General features: G+C 47.7%; 1 protein-coding gene across 1 annotated transcript in view; it reads left to right on the top strand.

Annotated features, from left to right (window-relative positions):
- gramd1c (GRAM domain containing 1c) overlaps positions 1 to 19174 on the top strand; it is a 94041-nt gene that overhangs the window by 24111 nt on the left and 50756 nt on the right. The window contains exons 4-5 of the mRNA XM_085998372.1: positions 6112 to 6230; positions 13159 to 13330. Of these exons, the coding sequence (XP_085854498.1) occupies positions 6112 to 6230; positions 13159 to 13330 (291 nt within the window). The remainder of the gene's footprint in view (positions 1 to 6111; positions 6231 to 13158; positions 13331 to 19174) is intronic.

Here is a 19174-nt window from a genome sequence, read left to right as displayed (position 1 = left end):
GATGGTGTCGAACTTCTTTAGTGTTGTTGGAGCTGCACTCATCCAGGCAAGTGGAGAGTATTCCATCACACGCCTTACTGGTGCCTTGTAGATGGTGGAACGGCTTTGGGGAGTCAGGAGGTGAGACACTCGCTGCAGAATACCCAGCCTCTGACCTGCTCTTGTTGCCACAGTCATCCAATCGGGAAATGAGTCTTTTCGGTTTCCGATTGGCTGTGGGAAGGCGGCGCGCCGCGAGGATGGACGTGCTGGGCGACCAATGGTGGGAGCATGGGGAGGGTGGAGTGTGGGGCAGGAGGTCATGTGATGAAACCGCCAGGAACACATTCAACCAGAGTTGCTGACCCTAGTGTGTAACCATGCCCCAGGATGGTTAGAAAACGAGGGGACAAAATGTTTCCTTTTGAAAACAGAAAAAAAAGTCAACATCAATCGTTTGTGAAAAGTTGTGCGTTTGGCAGATACTGAACCTGTTACAGTGCAAACTTTAACCATGCATTTGTTTTGAAACTTTATCTTAGTTTTCATTCAAAATTATCATTAAAAAGATTAAGTGCAGCCCCAGACAAAACCTATGGGACATTCATTTGTATACATAATGATAATGTCAGGTGAGTTACTAACCCATAATAACAGCACCCACTGAACATGTGCCCTCTGTTTCGTATTATTTACCATTTATCCAATCTGAGATGTGTTAAGTATTAACAGGAGGACCCTACCTTGTGGGGGAAGCTAGGCTCTTCAGATTAAAATGTCTCGCCCTCCCAGACTGTTTATTCTCCTTGCTTGTTCGGAGATCTCCCCACTTTCCTCAATGGCCACAGCCCTTCAGTGTCAGCCGTGGCTCAGTGGGCCGCACTCGCGCCCCGGAGCCAGAAGGCCGTGGATTCAAGTCCCACTCCAGTGACCCGAGCACAAACACCCAGGCCGACACTCCAGTGCAGCACCGAGGGAGTGCCGCACCGCCGGAGGCGCCGTCCCTCGGATGAGACGCCAAACCGAGGCCCCGTCCGCTCTCTCGGGTGAACGCAAAAGATCCCACGGCCGCCACCTCGAAGAAGAGCAGGGGAGCCACCCCCAGCGTCCCGACCAACATCCATCCCTCAACCAACATCACCAAAAAAGAATCTCCGGCTATCATCTCATTGCTGTTTGTGGGACCTTCTAACCGTAACAACATAACCTTCTATTCCTTTCTCCCTCATGTGCTTATCTAGCTTCTCCTTAAATGCTTCTACACTATTCACCTCAACCACTCCCCGTGGGAGCGAGTTCCACATTCTCTCCACTCTCAGCTGCCATGTGGGAGACAGAGAGAAAAAAGGAAAAGGCACAAACCAACAAAGTCTCTCACTCTGCCAGAGCATTTCACACTTCATCTCGAGCCATTGTTTGTTTCTTTACCGGTCCTATTACCATCTCGTCTCACCTTGAATATCTCTTCATGTCTCTTCTTTCACCCCCTCCCCCATTTCCCAACCCCCAAACTGCCTTTTAATCTTTTCATTCCCTGCCGTTTCTCTCAGTTCTGAAGAAGGGTTTCGACCTGAAACGTCGACTCTAATCTCTCTCCACGGATGTTGCCGGGCCTGCTGAGTTTTTCCAGCGTTTTCTGTTGTTATTTCGGATTTCCAGCATCCACAGTATTTTGCTATCGTATGAGTGAAGGAATGTTGGCCATTCACATTCGTTAAGTTACAAGCCTATGTCCCACTGTACTATGCATTATTACTTGTTTTTGCATATTATAGACTTGTATTCAGAGACGTATTTGAAATGTCGGGACGTTTTGAAGCTGCTGGTCAGCTTTCATTAGTTGTCTAGTTGGCAAGCCAATTATATATGCTGAATTATTATTATTCACAAGGTATTATTCCTCTATTTTCTTACTGGCTGACTATTATAAACACTTAGTTTAGCTAAATGTAATTTGCCGCTTCTAAAAATTAGCAGCAATTGTGGAAAATGCAGCTTCCACAACTGCACAGCGAAACTCAGTGATAATTGTAGCAATAAATTAGTAGCAGTAATGGGAATACAAACTATAATTGCAAAATATCAAATGGGAAGGCTGAGTGGGTTTTAAAAAAAATGGTTAATACATGTGACTGAGTATAAAGCAATCTGATGATTGCTCCACTCCTTTTATTGTATACATGCGTGTACTATTACACTGTCTCGCTAGTGCCACTGCCAGCTGTGAATTTGTAAATGCAGAGAGCCAGTACAAGGATGTTGGTTTCCAGTGTCCTCAACTAAATGCCAAGTATTAAAGTGCCTTTGTATACTGCCTGATCAACAGGAACTCTACCTGCTCATGCGCAGCCTGGCACAACTATTGAAAGGGAAACTGGCCCAGAAATTGGATCATGGTTGAATTGGTGCGCGATCCCGGTGCAGCGCACACTGCGTGTGCCTAATGGGGCCAGCGACAGGACCACGGCCAATCAGCGCGCCGGTCATCGTTTGCTCATTACCCAGTTCGCCGGTCATAGAAACATAGAAACATAGAAGATAGGAGCAGGAGTAGGCCATTCGGCCCCTCGAGCCTGCTCCGCCATTCAATGAGATCATGGCTGATCATCCAAATTCAGTACCCTGTCCCTGCCTTCTCCCCATATCCCTTTAGCCTTAAGAAATATATCCAACTCTTTTTTTGAATATATTTAATGAACTAGCCTCCACCGCCCTCTGTGGCAGAGAATTCCACAGGTTCACCACTCTCTGGATGAAGAAATTCCTCCTCATTTCAGTCCTAAATGGCTTACCCCTTATCCTTAGACTATGACCCCTGGTTCTGCGCTCCCCGGCCATCATAAACATCCTTCCTGCATCTAGTCTGTCCAGGCCTGACAGAATTTTATAGGTTTCGATGAGATCCCCTCTCAATCTTCTAAACTCCAGTGAGTATAATCCCAATCAACACAATCTCTCCTCATACGTCATTCCTGCCATCCCAGGTATCAGCCTGGTGAATCTTCGCTGCACTCCTTCCATGGCAAGAACGTCCTTCCTCAGGTAAGGCGACCAAAACTGCACACAATACTCAAGGTGCGGTCTCACCAAGGCCCTGTACAACTGTAGCAAGACATCCTTGTTCTTGTACTCGAACCCTCTTGCTACGAAGGCCAACATACCATTTGCCTTCTTAACCGCCTGCTGCACCTGCATGCTTACCTTCAGTGACTGGTGCACAAGAACACCCAGGTCTCTTTGCACTTCCCCTTCTCCCAATCTATTGCCATTCAAATAATAATCTGCCTTCCTGTTTTTGCCACCAAAGGTGGGGGGGGGGGGCAGCAAGATCAACCGGCTAAGATGCCAGCCGAGGGCCTTGGGAGAGTCCTGGGGGGGGGGGGGGGGGGGGGGAGGTAGCAATTGGGAGGAGGGCGAGCAGTGGCCGGCAACATCCCTCGGATTTAATGTGGGGCGGGAGAACCACTCCTCCGCTCAGCTCCACAATAAGGTAAGTTTTTAAAAAAAGTTGAAACTTGCCTTTCTTGTGGCAGCCTTCCGTGGTCCTTTAAGGACTGCTGGTTTGGCTGCTAAGTGCCTGAAGAAACTGACCGCAACATTCACAGCACATGCTGTGGTCAGTTGTAATTGAATTTTGCAAAGGGATCCTCAGATAGTAGTTAGGTTCTTTGCATACGCCTGTTTCAGGTACACGTCCTACAATGGAACACTAACCATTACGGCAGCTGATGCACTACTGGTGCGGAGTGAGTTCGCAGACATTGCCCGCCAGATTGGACCTTATGCGTCCATTTTGCGCCTGTTAAACGAGCGCAGCGTGATCCAATTCCTAGGCCATTGTCTATTTTTAAAAACTGGGAATACAGACAGTGGACTTAACAAGAAGACTATCAGTCTTGTATAACAATATGCAGGGTCTTAGCATGTAAGCCAGACTTCCACACTTCTACCAATAATACCATTCTTGTTCGGCTTCCCCTCAACTTTATAAGAACATAAGAAATAGGAGCAGGAGTCAGCCATTTGGCCCCTCGAGCCTGCTCCGCCATTCAATAATATCATGGCTGATCTTCTACCTCATCTCCACTTTCCTGCACTATCCCCATATCCTTTGATTCCCTCAATATTCAAAAATCTATCGATCTCTGTCTTGAATATACTCAGCGACTGAGCCTCCACAGCCCTCTGGGGTAGAGAATTCCAAAGATTCACCACCCTCTGAGTGAAGAAATTCCTCCTCATCTCAGTCCTAAATGGCCGACCCCTTATTCTGAGACTGTGACCCCTGGTTCTAGACTCCCCGTTCTTCTAAACTCTAGGGAATATAGGCCCAGTCTACTCAATCTCTCCTCATAGGACAATCCCCCATTCCAGGAACCAGTCTGGTGAACCTTCGTTGCACTCCCTCTGTGGCAAATATATCCTTCCTTAGGTAAGGAGACCAAAACTGTGCACAATACTCCAGGTGTGGTCTCACCAGGGCCCGATATAATTGCAGTAAAATGTCTTTACTCTTATACTCAAATCCTCTTGTAATAAAGGCCAACATACCATTTGTCATGAATCTTATCATGACTCATGAAGTAACACTGGGCGGCCAGCTGGTGGCGCCATCCAAGGAGTATAAATACTCGGGTGTGGGCCCAGCTTGCTCGGGATGTTTCTGTAACTAGGAACTAGGGATTGTAACTAGAATCTCATGGTTTTGAAACAGTTGATTAAAGCCTTGTTTTATACTCAAACCAAGCACTCAGTAGTCTCTTTACATCACCATTTGCTTTCCTAATTGCTTGCTGTACCTGCATGTTAACTTTCAGTGATTCGTGTACAAGGACACCCAGGTCCCTCTGAACACCAACATTTCCCAATCTCTCATCATTTAAAAAATACTCTGCTTTTCTATTTTTCCTACCAAAGTGGATAACTTCACATTTCTCCACATTATATTCCATTTGCCATGTTCTTGCCCACTCACTTAGCCTGTCTATATCCCCTTGAAGCCTCTTTGCATCCTCCTCACAACTTACATTCCCACCCAGCTTTGTATCATCAGCAAACTTGGATATATTACATTTGGTCCCCTCATCCAAATCATTGATGTAGATTGTGAATAGCTGAAGCCCAAGTACTGATCGTCGTGGTACCCCACTATCAATCCAAAAGGTTGGTACAAAATGCAACTGCCAGCAGTGAAGCTTCACGCTGAATTGGTATGTGAAGCTCCCAGGCTGCATTCTCATCCAGAATTCTGTTCTTTTGTATGCACCTGTAAACTCTATAATCCAGCTAACCGTAACTGGCTGAACTAGATTTTTTGGAGCATACTTATGTGGCATTTGATGAGCCATCAATGTCTCTATCAATGTTTTCAAGGGGAGACTGGATAGGCACTTGAGGAAATAAACTTGCAGGGCTACGGGGATAGAGCGGGGGAATGGGACTGACTGGATTGCTCCACAGAGAGCCGGCACGGACTCGATGGGCCGAATGGCCTCCTTCTGTGCCATTATGACTCGATGGGTGTGACCTTGCCAGCCCTGGGGAGGTGGGTTTGGAGGCGGGACTGCCAGGAAAATGGCAGAATCTGGGGACGGGTGCCCATCCCGCCCCCAACACGCCTCCGTGCCATCTTCCCGGGAGGCAGGTACCCGACCCGCACCGGGTCCCGTCTCCTGGAGGCAGGAAGGGGATTACAGCCACTTAACTGCCTGTTAACATGTAGTTAACAGGCAGATAGAGGATTATCCCCATTTTACCCACACAGGTGCGGGCTTCCCGAAGGCTGCAAACCCCACCAGGGTCACCGAGGCAAGCAGTGGGTCTGCGGGGGTCGGAGGGGTGCAAAAGTGTGCTGTGAAGGTAAGTGATGGGTGCAGATGGCCAACATCACCACATGGCCAACATCACCACATGGCCAACATCACCACATGGCCAACATCACCACATGGCCATAGATACTGTATGTCAAAAAGCTCACCAGAGGGTGACACCTACTGTTTGATTTCTTCAGAACATCTCCACTCCTCTCCAGTCTGGAGCATGCTTCCTGATTGAAGAATGTTGAAAACCCTACGCAATTCTAATTCCTTTTGTTTCATTTCCAGTTTCACAGTTTTTTTGTTGTGTTTCTAGCGTTTGAGTAAAACGGAGCTCCTTAGCGTGGTACAGCAGAATTATGGCACAGACCTGGGATTAAAAAAAGATGAAATGGATAACCTGCAATTATCCAATGACGATGCCTACTTCGCAGGGTAAGGAAATGTCTGCATTATAAACTGGCTACCCAGATAATCACTAGATTTAGAGCTGTACTACTCACAAAGGCAATCTGTTTAATTCTGATCTTTTAATTTACTAACTCCAGATCAGAGAAGTTATATACGCCCGTCTCATTTTTTAGTTTTAATTGGTGAATTAGTCTCTGTAGTAGGAAGATGATGGTAATATTGAAGAATTTTTTAATGCTAAAATTCATACCATAATTTTATTCTTTGAGCGCTTATCCCTCACTGTACTGAGTTTCTCTCAAGGACTGCCCATAGCTAGCTGTTTAACTGTAATGAGTTAGTGAGTTTTTACAATGAATTACTAGAAGCCCACTCGTCCCATCAGACTGCAGATAGAAATTAGCCATTGTTGGAATCTGGACAGCTAAGATACTGAATAGAACACCTCTGTTGCAATAGTGCATTATGCAGGAAAAAACAATGTTAAAATGCCACTGAGTTTTATTTGTTTAAACAAAAGTATTAAACTTAAAAATATTGAACAGAGTATAACTTAACTGATCAGCTCCTAATTTTGTTTTCTCTTTATATATAATCTTTTGTCTGTATTTCTTTAATATTTATCTTGCAATCCTTTTATTGCTTCAAAAGATGGTTATCTGTGCAAAGTTAAATTTTATCTTTGTATTTACTAACCTGTGGGTATAAATGATGTGGTTCCCCATACAGCATAAATTGTGATAAAGTTTCCAGAACTTCGGGTCCCCACGGGTGCGTACGCGTTGGGTACTCACGTGAAGGCTCAACGAAAGTGCCGGTTTCGTGCATGCACTGCGCATGCGCGGGAAACTGGAACTTCCGTTCCCTTAAAGGAAGGGGTTCACAGGTCGAACGCGTGCGCCGGAGAGGCAGCGCGTACGCCTGGGACTTCCGGTTTTTTTGCAGGTTTCTCCGGGAGGGTAAGTCTCCAGGAGCTACGCTTTTAAAAAGCAGTCGCAAGGCCTGCTTTTAACAAGGTAAGTGGTGAATTAAGTAAAATTAAAACATTTTTTCCACAGGTTTATTATTTTTAAATACTTTAAAGAAAGATAAGTTTATTTTTAGCCCCGTTAGAAACTGTAATTAATTTGTTCAAAAATTTAAATTATTGTTTAAAATAGTTATTTTATGTAATTTATAGTTATTTTAAAAATGTGATGTATTTTTTAAAATTTATTTGAAGTTTTAGTTATGTTTTGGGGCTGAATTGTATTCATAGATTTGACAGCTCTTCCTGTCAAATCTATGAATACAGATTCCCTGCTACCATTGGCTCTCCATGGCCCACGTGATCCCAAAGGACGCTTCAAACTAACTGCGCCCCTGGGATACGCAAGCACTGCGCGCCAGCAGTTGGAGCAGGCCCAGGATCGGAATCCCACGCGGGCCCGCAGCTCAACGACCGGCGCGCTAGGTAAGTGCAGGTCGGATGCTTGCACCCGCGGGAAGCCCCCGACCCGAATTTCTGGGCCAGTATTTTAAATTAAGAAATTCAACATGGCCACTGTATTTCAGGGGTAGACAGGAGGGTGTGTTGGGAATTGTCATGGTGGCTGTAGCTCAGAGACATGGAGGGTAAAAGTCACCTTTAGTAGGGGTGCAAAACGGGCAGTAGTGGATCGGCCACTAGTAAAGAAAATCGGGTGGGGGGCTGGGGTGGCTGTATGACGGGCTGACAATCCACTTTACGCGCACGCGGATGGTGAATTTTACCCTGGTTTGTTTTTGTGGTGTGGTAAACCACGTTCACTATCGTATCACTGTTAGTAGTTAGCACTGTTCACCACTGTTCGTTATAACTGTATCACTGACCACTATTGTATCACGGTACGAGGTCGCCTCTTGCCACACTGCTATACCTGGGATGACCACTGCCGACTCCGCCTTGGCTCCACCCACCAGGCCAGGTATAAAGGTGAGCGACTGGCTGGTATTCCTCCTGCTTGGATCGGATCACCCACGAGAGTGGGCTCTGTTATTTAGTCAATAAAAACCTTTAGTCACCTTCGTAACTCTTCGCCTTTTATTGGAGGAATTGATAGGTATATCAATTTTATTGACTAAATTTAATGATGTCCGACAACGAGTCACAACCGGCGGAGGAGCCACCAGCGCAGCTCCCAGGAGCACAGCCACACCAGCCAGCTTGGCTGCGAGCCCTCAGACCGCTGTACCTGGACCTGAACCCACGAGCAGCAAATTCAGCTGCAGACTTTAAACACTGGCTGGTCTGCTTCGAATCATACCTGAGAGAATCCAGCGTCCCTCAGGCATCCAAACTAAGTGTCCTGCAGGCACAACTGAGCCCGAGAGTATACACTCTCATCGAGGACATGACTACCTACGAGACCACCATCAACCTGCTGAAACAGAAGTACCGGACCCCGGTAAACTACATGTGCGCTAGGCACCTCCTAAGATCACGGCCGCAACAGCCAGGAGAATCAGTAGCCGAATTCTCACAGGCGCTATATGCACTCGCCAGGAACTGTGACTTTAAATCGGTGTCGGCAGCCGAAAATACTGAAGATAATATCCGCGACGCATTCCTGAAAGGCCTACGGTCCGAGTACTCACGGCAAAGACTGCTGGAAGCTAAAGACCTCAGCATGGAAAAAGCTGAAGCCCTCGCTATCTCCCTGGAAGTGGCCCACCAAGATCAGGAAGCATTCACCAGGTACTGCTCGCGACCCTGGGACTCGGGCCCGACCCCTACCACAGCACCCTTCCCAGCGCCGCCCCCGGGACCCACCTCTGCGTCGGCGTCCCGGACCCGACCGGCCCCGCCACCCCCGGCACCGGCCCCGACATCGGGCATCCGCGATCGGGCCGCCGGCTGTTTTTTTTTGTGGCCAGGAGAAGCACCCGAGGTCGCGCTGCCCAGCCAAGAACTCCATATGCAAAACCTGCCTGAAGAAAGGCCACTTCTCCAAGGCCTGCAGGAGCGGATCCTCAGAGGCCAGCAGTGCCGCATGCGAACTATGGGGGCGGCCATCTTCGTTTAGGGCAACTGAGGCCAGCATCCCCACACATGAGTCATGGGGGCGGCCATCTTTGTTTAGGGCAACTGAGGCCAGCATCCCCACACATGAGTCATGGGGGCGGCCATCTTTGATTAAGGCAACCGACCCCAATAGTGCCTCATGTGAGCTACGGGGGCAGCCATCTTCTCCGTCATTTTGCCCTACCTCGTGGGAGACGCCATTTTACTCACCACGCCCGACCGCCTCGCCCGCAGATGACAACGACTCGCTCAGCTACACACTAGCTTCCGTCACCCTGGACCAAGCCCGCCCGCACCATCTGTCCAAGTCAATGATGGACATCAAAGTGAACGGCCACGCCACGACCTGCCTGTTCGACAGCGGAAGCACGGAGAGCTTCATCCACCCAGACACGGTGAGCCACTACTCCCTCTCTGTCCTACCAACGCGCAGCCGAATCTCGATGGCATCGAGGTCCCACGCCACGGACATCAGCGGCTACTGTGTCGTGACCCTGTCGGTTAAGGGCACGGAGTATAAAAACTTTAAACTCCTCGTCCTCCCCCATCTCTGCGCTGCCGTCCTACTAGGGCTGGACTTCCAATCCCACCTCCAAAGCGTAACCCTAGCATACGGTGGACCCCTCCCCCCACTCACAGTCAACAACCAGCAAACGTTAAACCGCCCACCGAGTAACACCTGCAGCCTCTCCACCCTCAAGGTCCCGCCACCCTCTCTGTTTGCTAACCTTACCCCTGACTGCAAACCCGTCGCTACCAAGAGCAGGCGGTATAGCGCCGGGGACAGAGCCTTCATTAGCTCTGAGGTGCGGCGCCTCCTGAAAGAGGGCATTATCGAGGGGAGCAGCAGCCCCTGGCGTGCCCAGGTCGTAGTCGTAAAGACCGGCGATAAAAACCGCCTGGTCATCGACTACAGCCAGACCATAAACAGATATACCCAGCTGGACGCATACCCCCTCCCCCGCATATCTGACATGGTCAATCAGATTGCACAGTATAAAGTATTCTCGACCATCGACCTGAAGTCGGCCTACCACCAACTCCCTATCCACCCTGAGGACCGCCAGTATACCGCCTTTGAGGCGAATGGGCGCCTATACCACTTCCTTAGGGTCCCCTTCGGTGTCACTAATGGGGTCTCGGTCTTCCAAAGGGAGATGGACCAGATGGTTGACCAGAACGAACTGCAGGCTACATTCCCCTACCTAGATAACGTCACTATCTGCGGCCGCGACCGGCAGGAACATGACGCGAATCTGGAGAAATTCCTCCGTACGGCCCAACGGCTGAACCTCACCTACAATAAGGAGAAATGCGTGTTTAATACCACGCGCCTTGCCATCCTCGGCTGCGTAGTGGAGAACGGAATCATCGGCCCCGACCCAGAAAGAATGCGCCCCCTCATGGAGCTACCCCTCCCCCACTGCCCTAAAGCACTTAGGAGAACCCTGGGGCTTTTCGCCTACTATGCCCAATGGGTACCCAATTACGCGGACAAAGCCAGACCCCTCCTGAAAGCCACTTCCTTCCCCCTCACGGAGGAGGCGTGCGCGGCCTTCTCCCTCATTAAGGGAGACATAGCCAAGGCCACGATGCACGCAGTGGACGAGTCCATCCCCTTCCAGGTGGAGAGCGACGCATCCGACTTCGCCTTAGCCGCCGCCCTAAACCAGGAGGGGAGGCCAGTGGCCTTCTTCTCAAGGACCCTACAGGGCCCCGAGATCCGACATTCGTCGGTCGAGAAAGAGGCCCAGGCGATCGTGGAGGCAGTACGGCGCTGGAGGCACTACCTGGCAGGCAAACGATTTACCCTCCTCACCGACCAGCGTTCGGTGGCTTTCATGTTTAATAACAAGCTGAAGGGCAAAATCAAGAATGACAAGATTTTGAGATGGAGAATCGAGCTCTCCACCTACGATTATGAGATCTTGTACTGGCCAGGCAAGCTGAACGAATCCCCTGATGCCCTTTCATGAATGACATGCGCCAGCGCGCATATCGATAGGCTTCAGACCCTCCACGACCAGCTCTGCCACCCCGGAGTCACCAGACTCTACCATTTCATTAAGGCCCGCAACCTGACCTACTCCATCGAGGAGGTCAGGACCATGACCAGGAACTGCCAGACCTGTGCGGAGTGCAAACCGCACTTCTATAGGCCGGACCGAGCAAGCCTGATCAAGGCCACCCGCCCCTTCGAGCGCCTGAGCATCGACTTTAAGGGGCCCCTCCCGTCCTCTGACCGTAATGTGTACTTCCTCAACATTGTTGATGAGTACTCCCGTTTCCCCTTTGCCTTCCCCTGCCCCGACATGACCAGTAGCACGGTCATTAAGTGCCTGAATGCCCTCTTCGCCTTGTTCGGGTTCCCGAACTATATACACAGCGACCGGGGCTCCTCCTTCATGAGCGAGGAACTCCGGCAATTCCTCCTAGAGAGAGGTATTGCAGCAAGCAGGACCACCAGCTACAACCCCAGAGGTAACGGTCAGGTGGAAAGAGAGAACGCGACGGTATGGAAGGCCGTCCACTTAGCCTTAAAGTCTAAGGGCCTCCCAACCTCCCGCTGGCAAGAAGTCCTCCCGACAGCGCTGCACTCCATCCGGTCATTACTTTGCACGGCCACTAACACCACCCCCCCATGAACGAATGTTCGTTTTCCCCAGGAAGTCGACTACGGGAACCACTCTACCAACCTGGCTGACCGCCCCGGGGCCGGTCTGGCTGCGGAAACACGTGAGGGCCCATAAAACGGACCCCCTGGTCGAGAGGGTGAACCTCCTGCACGCCAACCCCCAGTACGCCTACGTGGCGTACCCAGACGGGCGGGAGGACACTGTCTCCCTACGAGACCTCGCACCCTCAGCCGATCCGGAAACACCGCCACCACCCCCCCCCCCCCCACAACCTCAGCCCAGGCAGACGGCATGCCGGAACCCCACGAGCCCTCGCCGACCACGCAAACACCAGCATCAACACCGGATAAGGCACCAGCACCGGATAAGGCAACACCACCGCTGCGGCGATCGGAGAGGCTTACGAAGCCTCCGGACAGACTGACCTACCAGAATTGGTAGTACACTTCACCCCGCCGGACTTAATTCTAAACAAGGGGTGAATGTGGTAAACCACGTTCACTATCGTATCACTGTTAGTAGTTAGCACTGTTCACCACTGTTCGTTATAACTGTATCACTGACCACTATTGTATCACGGTACGAGGTCGCCTCTTGCCACACTGCTATACCTGGGATGACCACTGCCGACTCCGCCTTGGCTCCACCCACCAGGCCAGGTATAAAGGTGAGCGACTGGCTGGTATTCCTCCTGCTTGGATCGGATCACCCACGAGAGTGGGCTCTGTTATTTAGTCAATAAAAACCTTTAGTCACCTTCGTAACTCTTCGCCTTTTATTGGAGGAATTGATAGGTATATCATGTGGAACATGGGAAAATTGAAATTAGTGACGAGAGTTTGTGTAACTTTGCTTATTTCTTACTTTCATTACTTACCAAGCATAAAAGAGAAAAACATGGATTTAACAAATGAGAAGTAGGAGAAAGAAAATTGACATTGGCTGACAGTCACAATGTAGATGACTAGATTTGCACAACAGATGTGCAGAGTTTTTTCATAAATATAGTTAAGGTAGACCATAATATTATTTTAAAGTAAGCCAGGAAAGTAGGACCGAAGTGAAAAGTAGATTTTAAATAGATAGCAGAAGGATTTTTCTACTTGAAGGTATTTGGAATAATCTCCAAGACATGGTTTTTGTCTCAACTACCATCAGGGTCATTCAAAATACAGTTAAATGCTAAGGTGACAGAGTTAATGCATTAGAAAAATGAGCTTTGGATAGGCTGAGCAGACCTTTCTTGTGCATGACGTAATGTTCTTGTGTCTAGAATTGTGGGGAAAAACACATGCAATGAATATAATGATAAAGGAGAACGACCAAATGCATCCAAGATCATTTGCACTGACACGCGTGCTCAAGATACAAGTACACCACTTCCATTTGGAGACACGACATTTATAATTCCTTCAGCTGTTAGTCAGGATAATGGACCAGCAATGGTAAGAATGTTTTTTTTCTCTTCTGCTACGCTTGTTCCCTAGTTCCTTTTTATCTTCTAACTTTTTTCACCTGCCAGTTGCTAACTTGTCAATGATTCACTCCATCACTCAACATTTTTACATCTACTTACAGTTAAATTATAAAGCCAGCAAACTGTAATGAGGAGTACAACTGTAAAGAAGTCTTGCTACAATTGGCCTTGGTGAGACCACACCTGGAGTACTGGGCACAGTTTTGGTCTCCTTATCTGAGGAAGGATATCCTTGCCTTGGAGGCGGTGCAACGAAGGTTCACTAGATTGATTCCTGGAATGGGAGGGTTGTCCTATGAGGAGAGATTGGGTAGATTGGGCCTATACTTGCCAGAGTTTAGAAGAATGAGAGGTGATCTTATTGAAACATAGAAGATTCTGAAGGGAATTAACAGGGTAGATGCTGAGAGGATGTTTCCCCTGGCTGGAGTGTGTAGAACTAGGGGGCATAGTCTCAGGATAAAGAATCAGCCATTTAAGACTGAGATGAGGAGGAATTTCTTCACTCAGAGGGTTGTGAATCTTTGGAATTCTCTACCCCAAAGTAGGGTTGTGAAGGGGTGGAAAATTTCTGGTAAATTTCTGGAAATTTTCCACGGGAAGTTTAGCTTGGGAATTTTGCTCAAAAAAGCACATGCTGGCATAATATTCTTTTTTTGGTATTTCTTTCATTTTTTTCACAGGTCCTCTCTTAAAATTACTAACAGAGATGCAATCTTAATTATTAAGGAATTTCTTAATCAATATATGTTTATCTTCTTACTTGGCTTGTTTTAATAATTACAAGTTTTGTGTGTGACTGTGAACAAATGTGTCCTGATTGGTTGGATGAGTGGATGAGCGATTAGCTCCCTCTATTGGTGATGTAGCATCATGCGTGCACAGGTTATGCTTCCATCACATGGAGCATCAGGAAAAATTTACTCACCCTGTTGCAATCGTGCTGATCGACCGCAGTTCGACACAGAGATGAATGCCCTTTATTTCTCTGCATAGAACAATGCCACATTTACCGTCGGATGTGTGGAAGTATTTTATCCCAGGCATTAAAGATGGAAAGACTGTGTACATGGGCAAACACTGTACAAAGCCATATGTAAAGAATGCCACAAAGATGCAGCAGCATTTATCCAAATGCAACAACTTCACTCAAAGCTCACAGCAGTCAGCCCAGAGTTCCTCTGCTTCCATTCAAGAAGATGATGGTTCACATTCAGCATCAGGCTCCTTATCATCAGCAACTCCTGGCCCACTTGGAAGGTTCTTTGATACAATGGATAACCATAGCCAGAAGAATGCAGATGAGTGCCTTGCTTGAGCTGTATATGCGACAGGCTCACCCCTCATGCTCACAGCCAATGTGTACTGGAAGAGATTTTTCAATGTTATTCGCCCTGCATACTGTCCTCCCACCAGACATGCTTTGTCTACTTATTTGCTGGAGGCTGAGTATAACAGAGTCCAAGGAAAGCTCAAAGAAACGATAGTGATGGCAGACTGTGTTGCAGTTATCTCAGATGGGTGGTCAAATGTACGAGGGGAGGGCATCATAAACTACATCGTCTCCACTCCTCTCCCAGTGTTCTTCAAAAGCACAGACATGAAGGACAACAGACAAACAGGCACATACATTGCTGATGAGCTGAAAGCAGTCATCAATGATCTTGGATCACAAAAGGTCTTCGCAGTAGTTACTGACAATGCTGCGAATATGAAGGCTGCTTGGGCTCAAGTGGAGGAGGCCTACCCTCATATTATGTCTATTGGGTGCGCAGCTCATGGGCTCAACTTGCTCCACAAGGACATCATGGGTCTGAGATCCATGGAAATACTGTACAAGAGAGCCAAGCAAGTTGTTAAGTATGTCAGGGGAAAACAGGTAGTTGCAGCAACCTACAACTCCAAGCAAACGACAAAGAACAAGAACACCACACTGAAGCTGCCCAGCAACACTAGATGGGGTGGCGTTGTCATAATGTACAACAGCCTTCTGGAGGGTAAGGAGTCGCTGCAAGAAATGGCAATATCCCAGTCTGGGGATATGGAAACCACCATCAAGAAAATACTGCTGGATGATGTGTTTTGGGAGAGAGTGGTTAGCAGCCTTTAAACTACTCTCACCAGTAGCATCTGCAATTGCTCAGATTGAAGGAGATGACGCTGTCTTGTCAGATGTTCTCCAGGCTTTTTGCTGATTTAAAAGAACAAATCAGCATTGCCCTACCCACATCCCTGCTGCTCAAAGCAGAGGAGAAGGCAATTGTTCAATTCATACAGACGTGTCAGGAATTTTGTGTCCAGCCGATTCATGCTGCAGCATACATGCTGGACCCAAAGCATGTTGGGAGACCAATACTTTCTGGAGAACAGATCAACAGCGCTTAGTGTGATTTCTACCCTCGCACGCCACCTCAATCTCGACGTGGGCAAAGTTCTGGAAAGTCTGGTAAAGTTCTCTACCAAGCAAGGTCTTTGGAATGGGGACGGGACATGGGAATCATGCAAGCATATCAGTGCACATACCTGGTGGAAGGGACTTTGTGCATCTGAGGCCCTGTCACCCATTGCATCGGTGATACTCCAAATCCCACCTTCATCAGCGGCCTCTGAACGAAACTGGTCACTTTTTGGGAATACGCATACAAAGGTGCGCAACAGGCTGACTAACAAGAGAGTGGAGAAACTGGTGGCTATCCGGGCGAACCTACAACTTATTGAGCCAGATACAGAAGTGTCCACCACACAGCTAGACAGTGACACAGGAGGAAATGGACACGTCAGAGCCAGAGTCAGAGAATCAGGAGGGGCAATGATGAGTAGAAGATTCATGAGTAGAAGACTCAAAGGGACAAAATAAGGACAAATTACCGGCTAGATAAGCTGACGCTCTTTTGATTTTATTTTAGATGGGTCTTTTTTGTGGGGGTTCAATAAAGTTCAAAATTATAACCTAAATAAAGTTTTGAAAGACTGTTTTTATTTGTATGGAACAGTATGTCTATTTTGATGACAAAGATAATATAAGGGTCAGAGACAAAAACCATTAGTGTGCAAAAAAACTCAAAATTCCCCAAATTCCTATAAATTCCCATGGAAAGTTTCCTCTTTTAAAAATTCCCAGAATTTTGCAACCCTAAACTAAAGGGCTGCGTATACTGCATCGTTAAGTATATTCAAGACTGAGATCGATAGACTTTTGGACTCTAGGGGAATCAAGTGATTACGGGGATCGGGCGGGAAAGTGGAGTTGAGGTCGAAGATCAGCCATGATCTTATTGAATGACGGAGCAGTCTCGAGGGGCCGAATGGCCCACTCCTGCTCCTAATCCTTATGTTCTAATTTATCCCCCATGTACATTAAAAGAACCCAATTTAACATTGTGGAATGTAGGGGAGAAAAGAAGTCACCAGGAACTCTGCTAGGTCATTGTGTCTTTCCCATCATGTTTTGCCACATCTCACCCCATCCCCAAGTCACTAGTTGCTAACCAATTAACTTGTTAAACAAATAGGAAGTATATGTATTTTGAACAGTTAACAATCCTTAATAATTGAACCTATGTCAGTGTTCCGCCATAGTGTCCATAGCCAGTAGAACGTACAGCATACAGATAGCAAATGAATAAGGCAAGAACATGCTACATGGTCCTCAACAAATTATACCAGACAAGTTCAAGTGTATTCAGACTGTCAGTCCGGTGTACAGCTCATGCTCTGATCATCGACCAAGCTTAAGATTAAAAACATACGGTCAACAAAAGGACAAGGAGCTTAGGTGGTTTAGGCCACAGACTGACAAACGCAATAGAGAGGGCAAAAGTTCAGATCCTATGAAGCCTTTATCCAGTCTTCCCATATCTAGCTGGGTAGAATTGTAATGGTATTCTGCAGAATATTACCATGGAGAGAGAATTTGCCAAGGAGTTGAATGAGGAGTAGTAGCAAGGTGTGGTGTCTTGATGTTGCAGCAGTCTCCTGGCTGAGACTGTCTCCAGAGTGTTCTGCAGATCCAAGCAGTGGACTCCTCCCACTTACCCATCGTCTCAACCATCTGTCTAGAAACCGTCTCCACTGCCTGAATGTGAGATTGATGCTCTTGTATTATTGCTCCTTTGAAGACTGGGCCCCTGAGATCTGGGACCCTAGGATCATCAACTGACGACATTTGTTACTCGTCCCTTCTCCGTGGAGGAATGGCACACTGTCTCTCTTTCGCTCCCAGGTCCGCCTCCTCACTAGTGTTCAGTGATTCACCCAGTGATAACTCTTGTTACTGTCTAACTAGTTCCTCATGAGTGGGTAGCTCTGTGCTGATGCTTGCACAGGTAAGATGCCAGGACAGAGTAGGTGAGGATCTGGCAGCAGGTGCGGATCTTAAAGTGCCTGGGCGGTGATCGGAGTGGCTGGCCACGTCCTTCAAGGCACCCCCTTTAATGTGAAAGACAGAAGAGCTTGTTTAACTGTGCACACAGTGACATTTGTCTTTGAAGAAATACTGGGTGATTGTAAGGTCATTGGAATACTTTGAAGCTTGCCTCCAACCTCATCCTCTCCTACAGACTGTCCTGTACATCTGCCTATTAAATCCAACGCCACTTTTTCCTGCACACTCAGGGCTGTCGGTGAGTGTCATCCTCCCCCAATTGTCCTCCTGTGGCGCCAGTTGTACATTTTGTTCTTTAGAGGGAGGGAAGAATGTCTATCGGCCTGTGTCATGGAAACTTGCCCCATATGAGGTCGCCTATGCCACGAAGATGAAATGTTTCTTTAAATGAAGTGACCGTGAAGTCGAGAAGCCCTTGTGGCAGGCAAAGTGAGTTGAGTTAGTCTTCACTAAAGTAGACACTTGATCGTTTGGAGAGGTTGCTCTTTTCAGAAGTGAGTTTCCCTGACACCCAGGTCCTGCTGGAGAAAGAGTAAAGCTGTATGAATGGTAGAGGATGTCTATTGGCACCAGAGCCTTGGCCACCCAGGTCATTGAACTTTTTCTTGAACTGTATGGCAGTTCTTGTGGTAGTGGAGGTTGCACTGACTGCTTCCGCCACCTCCCTCCCTGACCTGCATCACTCTTATTACAGGTCCTCCTGCCCTCAGTGCTTACCAGACAGTCCCTCCTCAGGCCCAGTGCTGCCAGCAACACCTCCAGAGACACTAGCAGATATGGTGGACTTTCCAGCTGCTGACACCTCTAAGCTTGATGCTTCTTGTGCTATCCCTTTAACTGGCTGCAGCAGAACTGGATTTCCCTCCATCTTTGTGATGGTGAACCAGTGAAGTGCAGATGTCTGGTCTCCAAATTGTATAATGAGCTTCTGGGAGCAAATTGTGGAACATTAGTGGTTTCACATTGGTGGCTACTAGGACCACCCTGCCCCAAACCCTCCAATGGGAGGGGAATCTGGGGTCATATGATCAGATTGGTCCACTTTACAAAAAATTCCACTTTATTTCCTTCACAATAAAATGATGGTGGACTCCGAGGTTTTTTTAAAATACTAGTGGCTCTCTCATTGCTCAGAGGATATGCTGTTTTATAATGTTTTGGTAACTAATGTACAGCTTTTTATATTGGCGTGTTGTGGGTTTGGCGATAGATAAAGTAAACATTTTGTGGTTATTTGCAAGTGTTTTGAATGTGCTGGAGCTTGTAATTCTTTTAGTGTGTTTGCTGTGCACAGTTTGACCCTGTCTTTGGGAGAGTTTTGTGGTTGTGGTTATGTGTTTGTAGTTTTATATAATTATTTTTACAAGTGCTCATTCTATCTGTATAATCTGTATGTATGGGTGTTACAGATGCTGATTTATTTACATA

The sequence above is a fragment of the Somniosus microcephalus genome, chromosome 10 (genome assembly GCF_052327205.1).
Source record: "Somniosus microcephalus isolate GS21.2 chromosome 10, FLI_Smic_1.0, whole genome shotgun sequence".
In the NCBI taxonomy this organism is placed as follows: domain Eukaryota; kingdom Metazoa; phylum Chordata; class Chondrichthyes; order Squaliformes; family Somniosidae; genus Somniosus; species Somniosus microcephalus.
The sequence above is the reverse complement of the archived record's forward strand: the minus strand, read 5'-3'. Positions and strand labels throughout refer to the sequence as shown.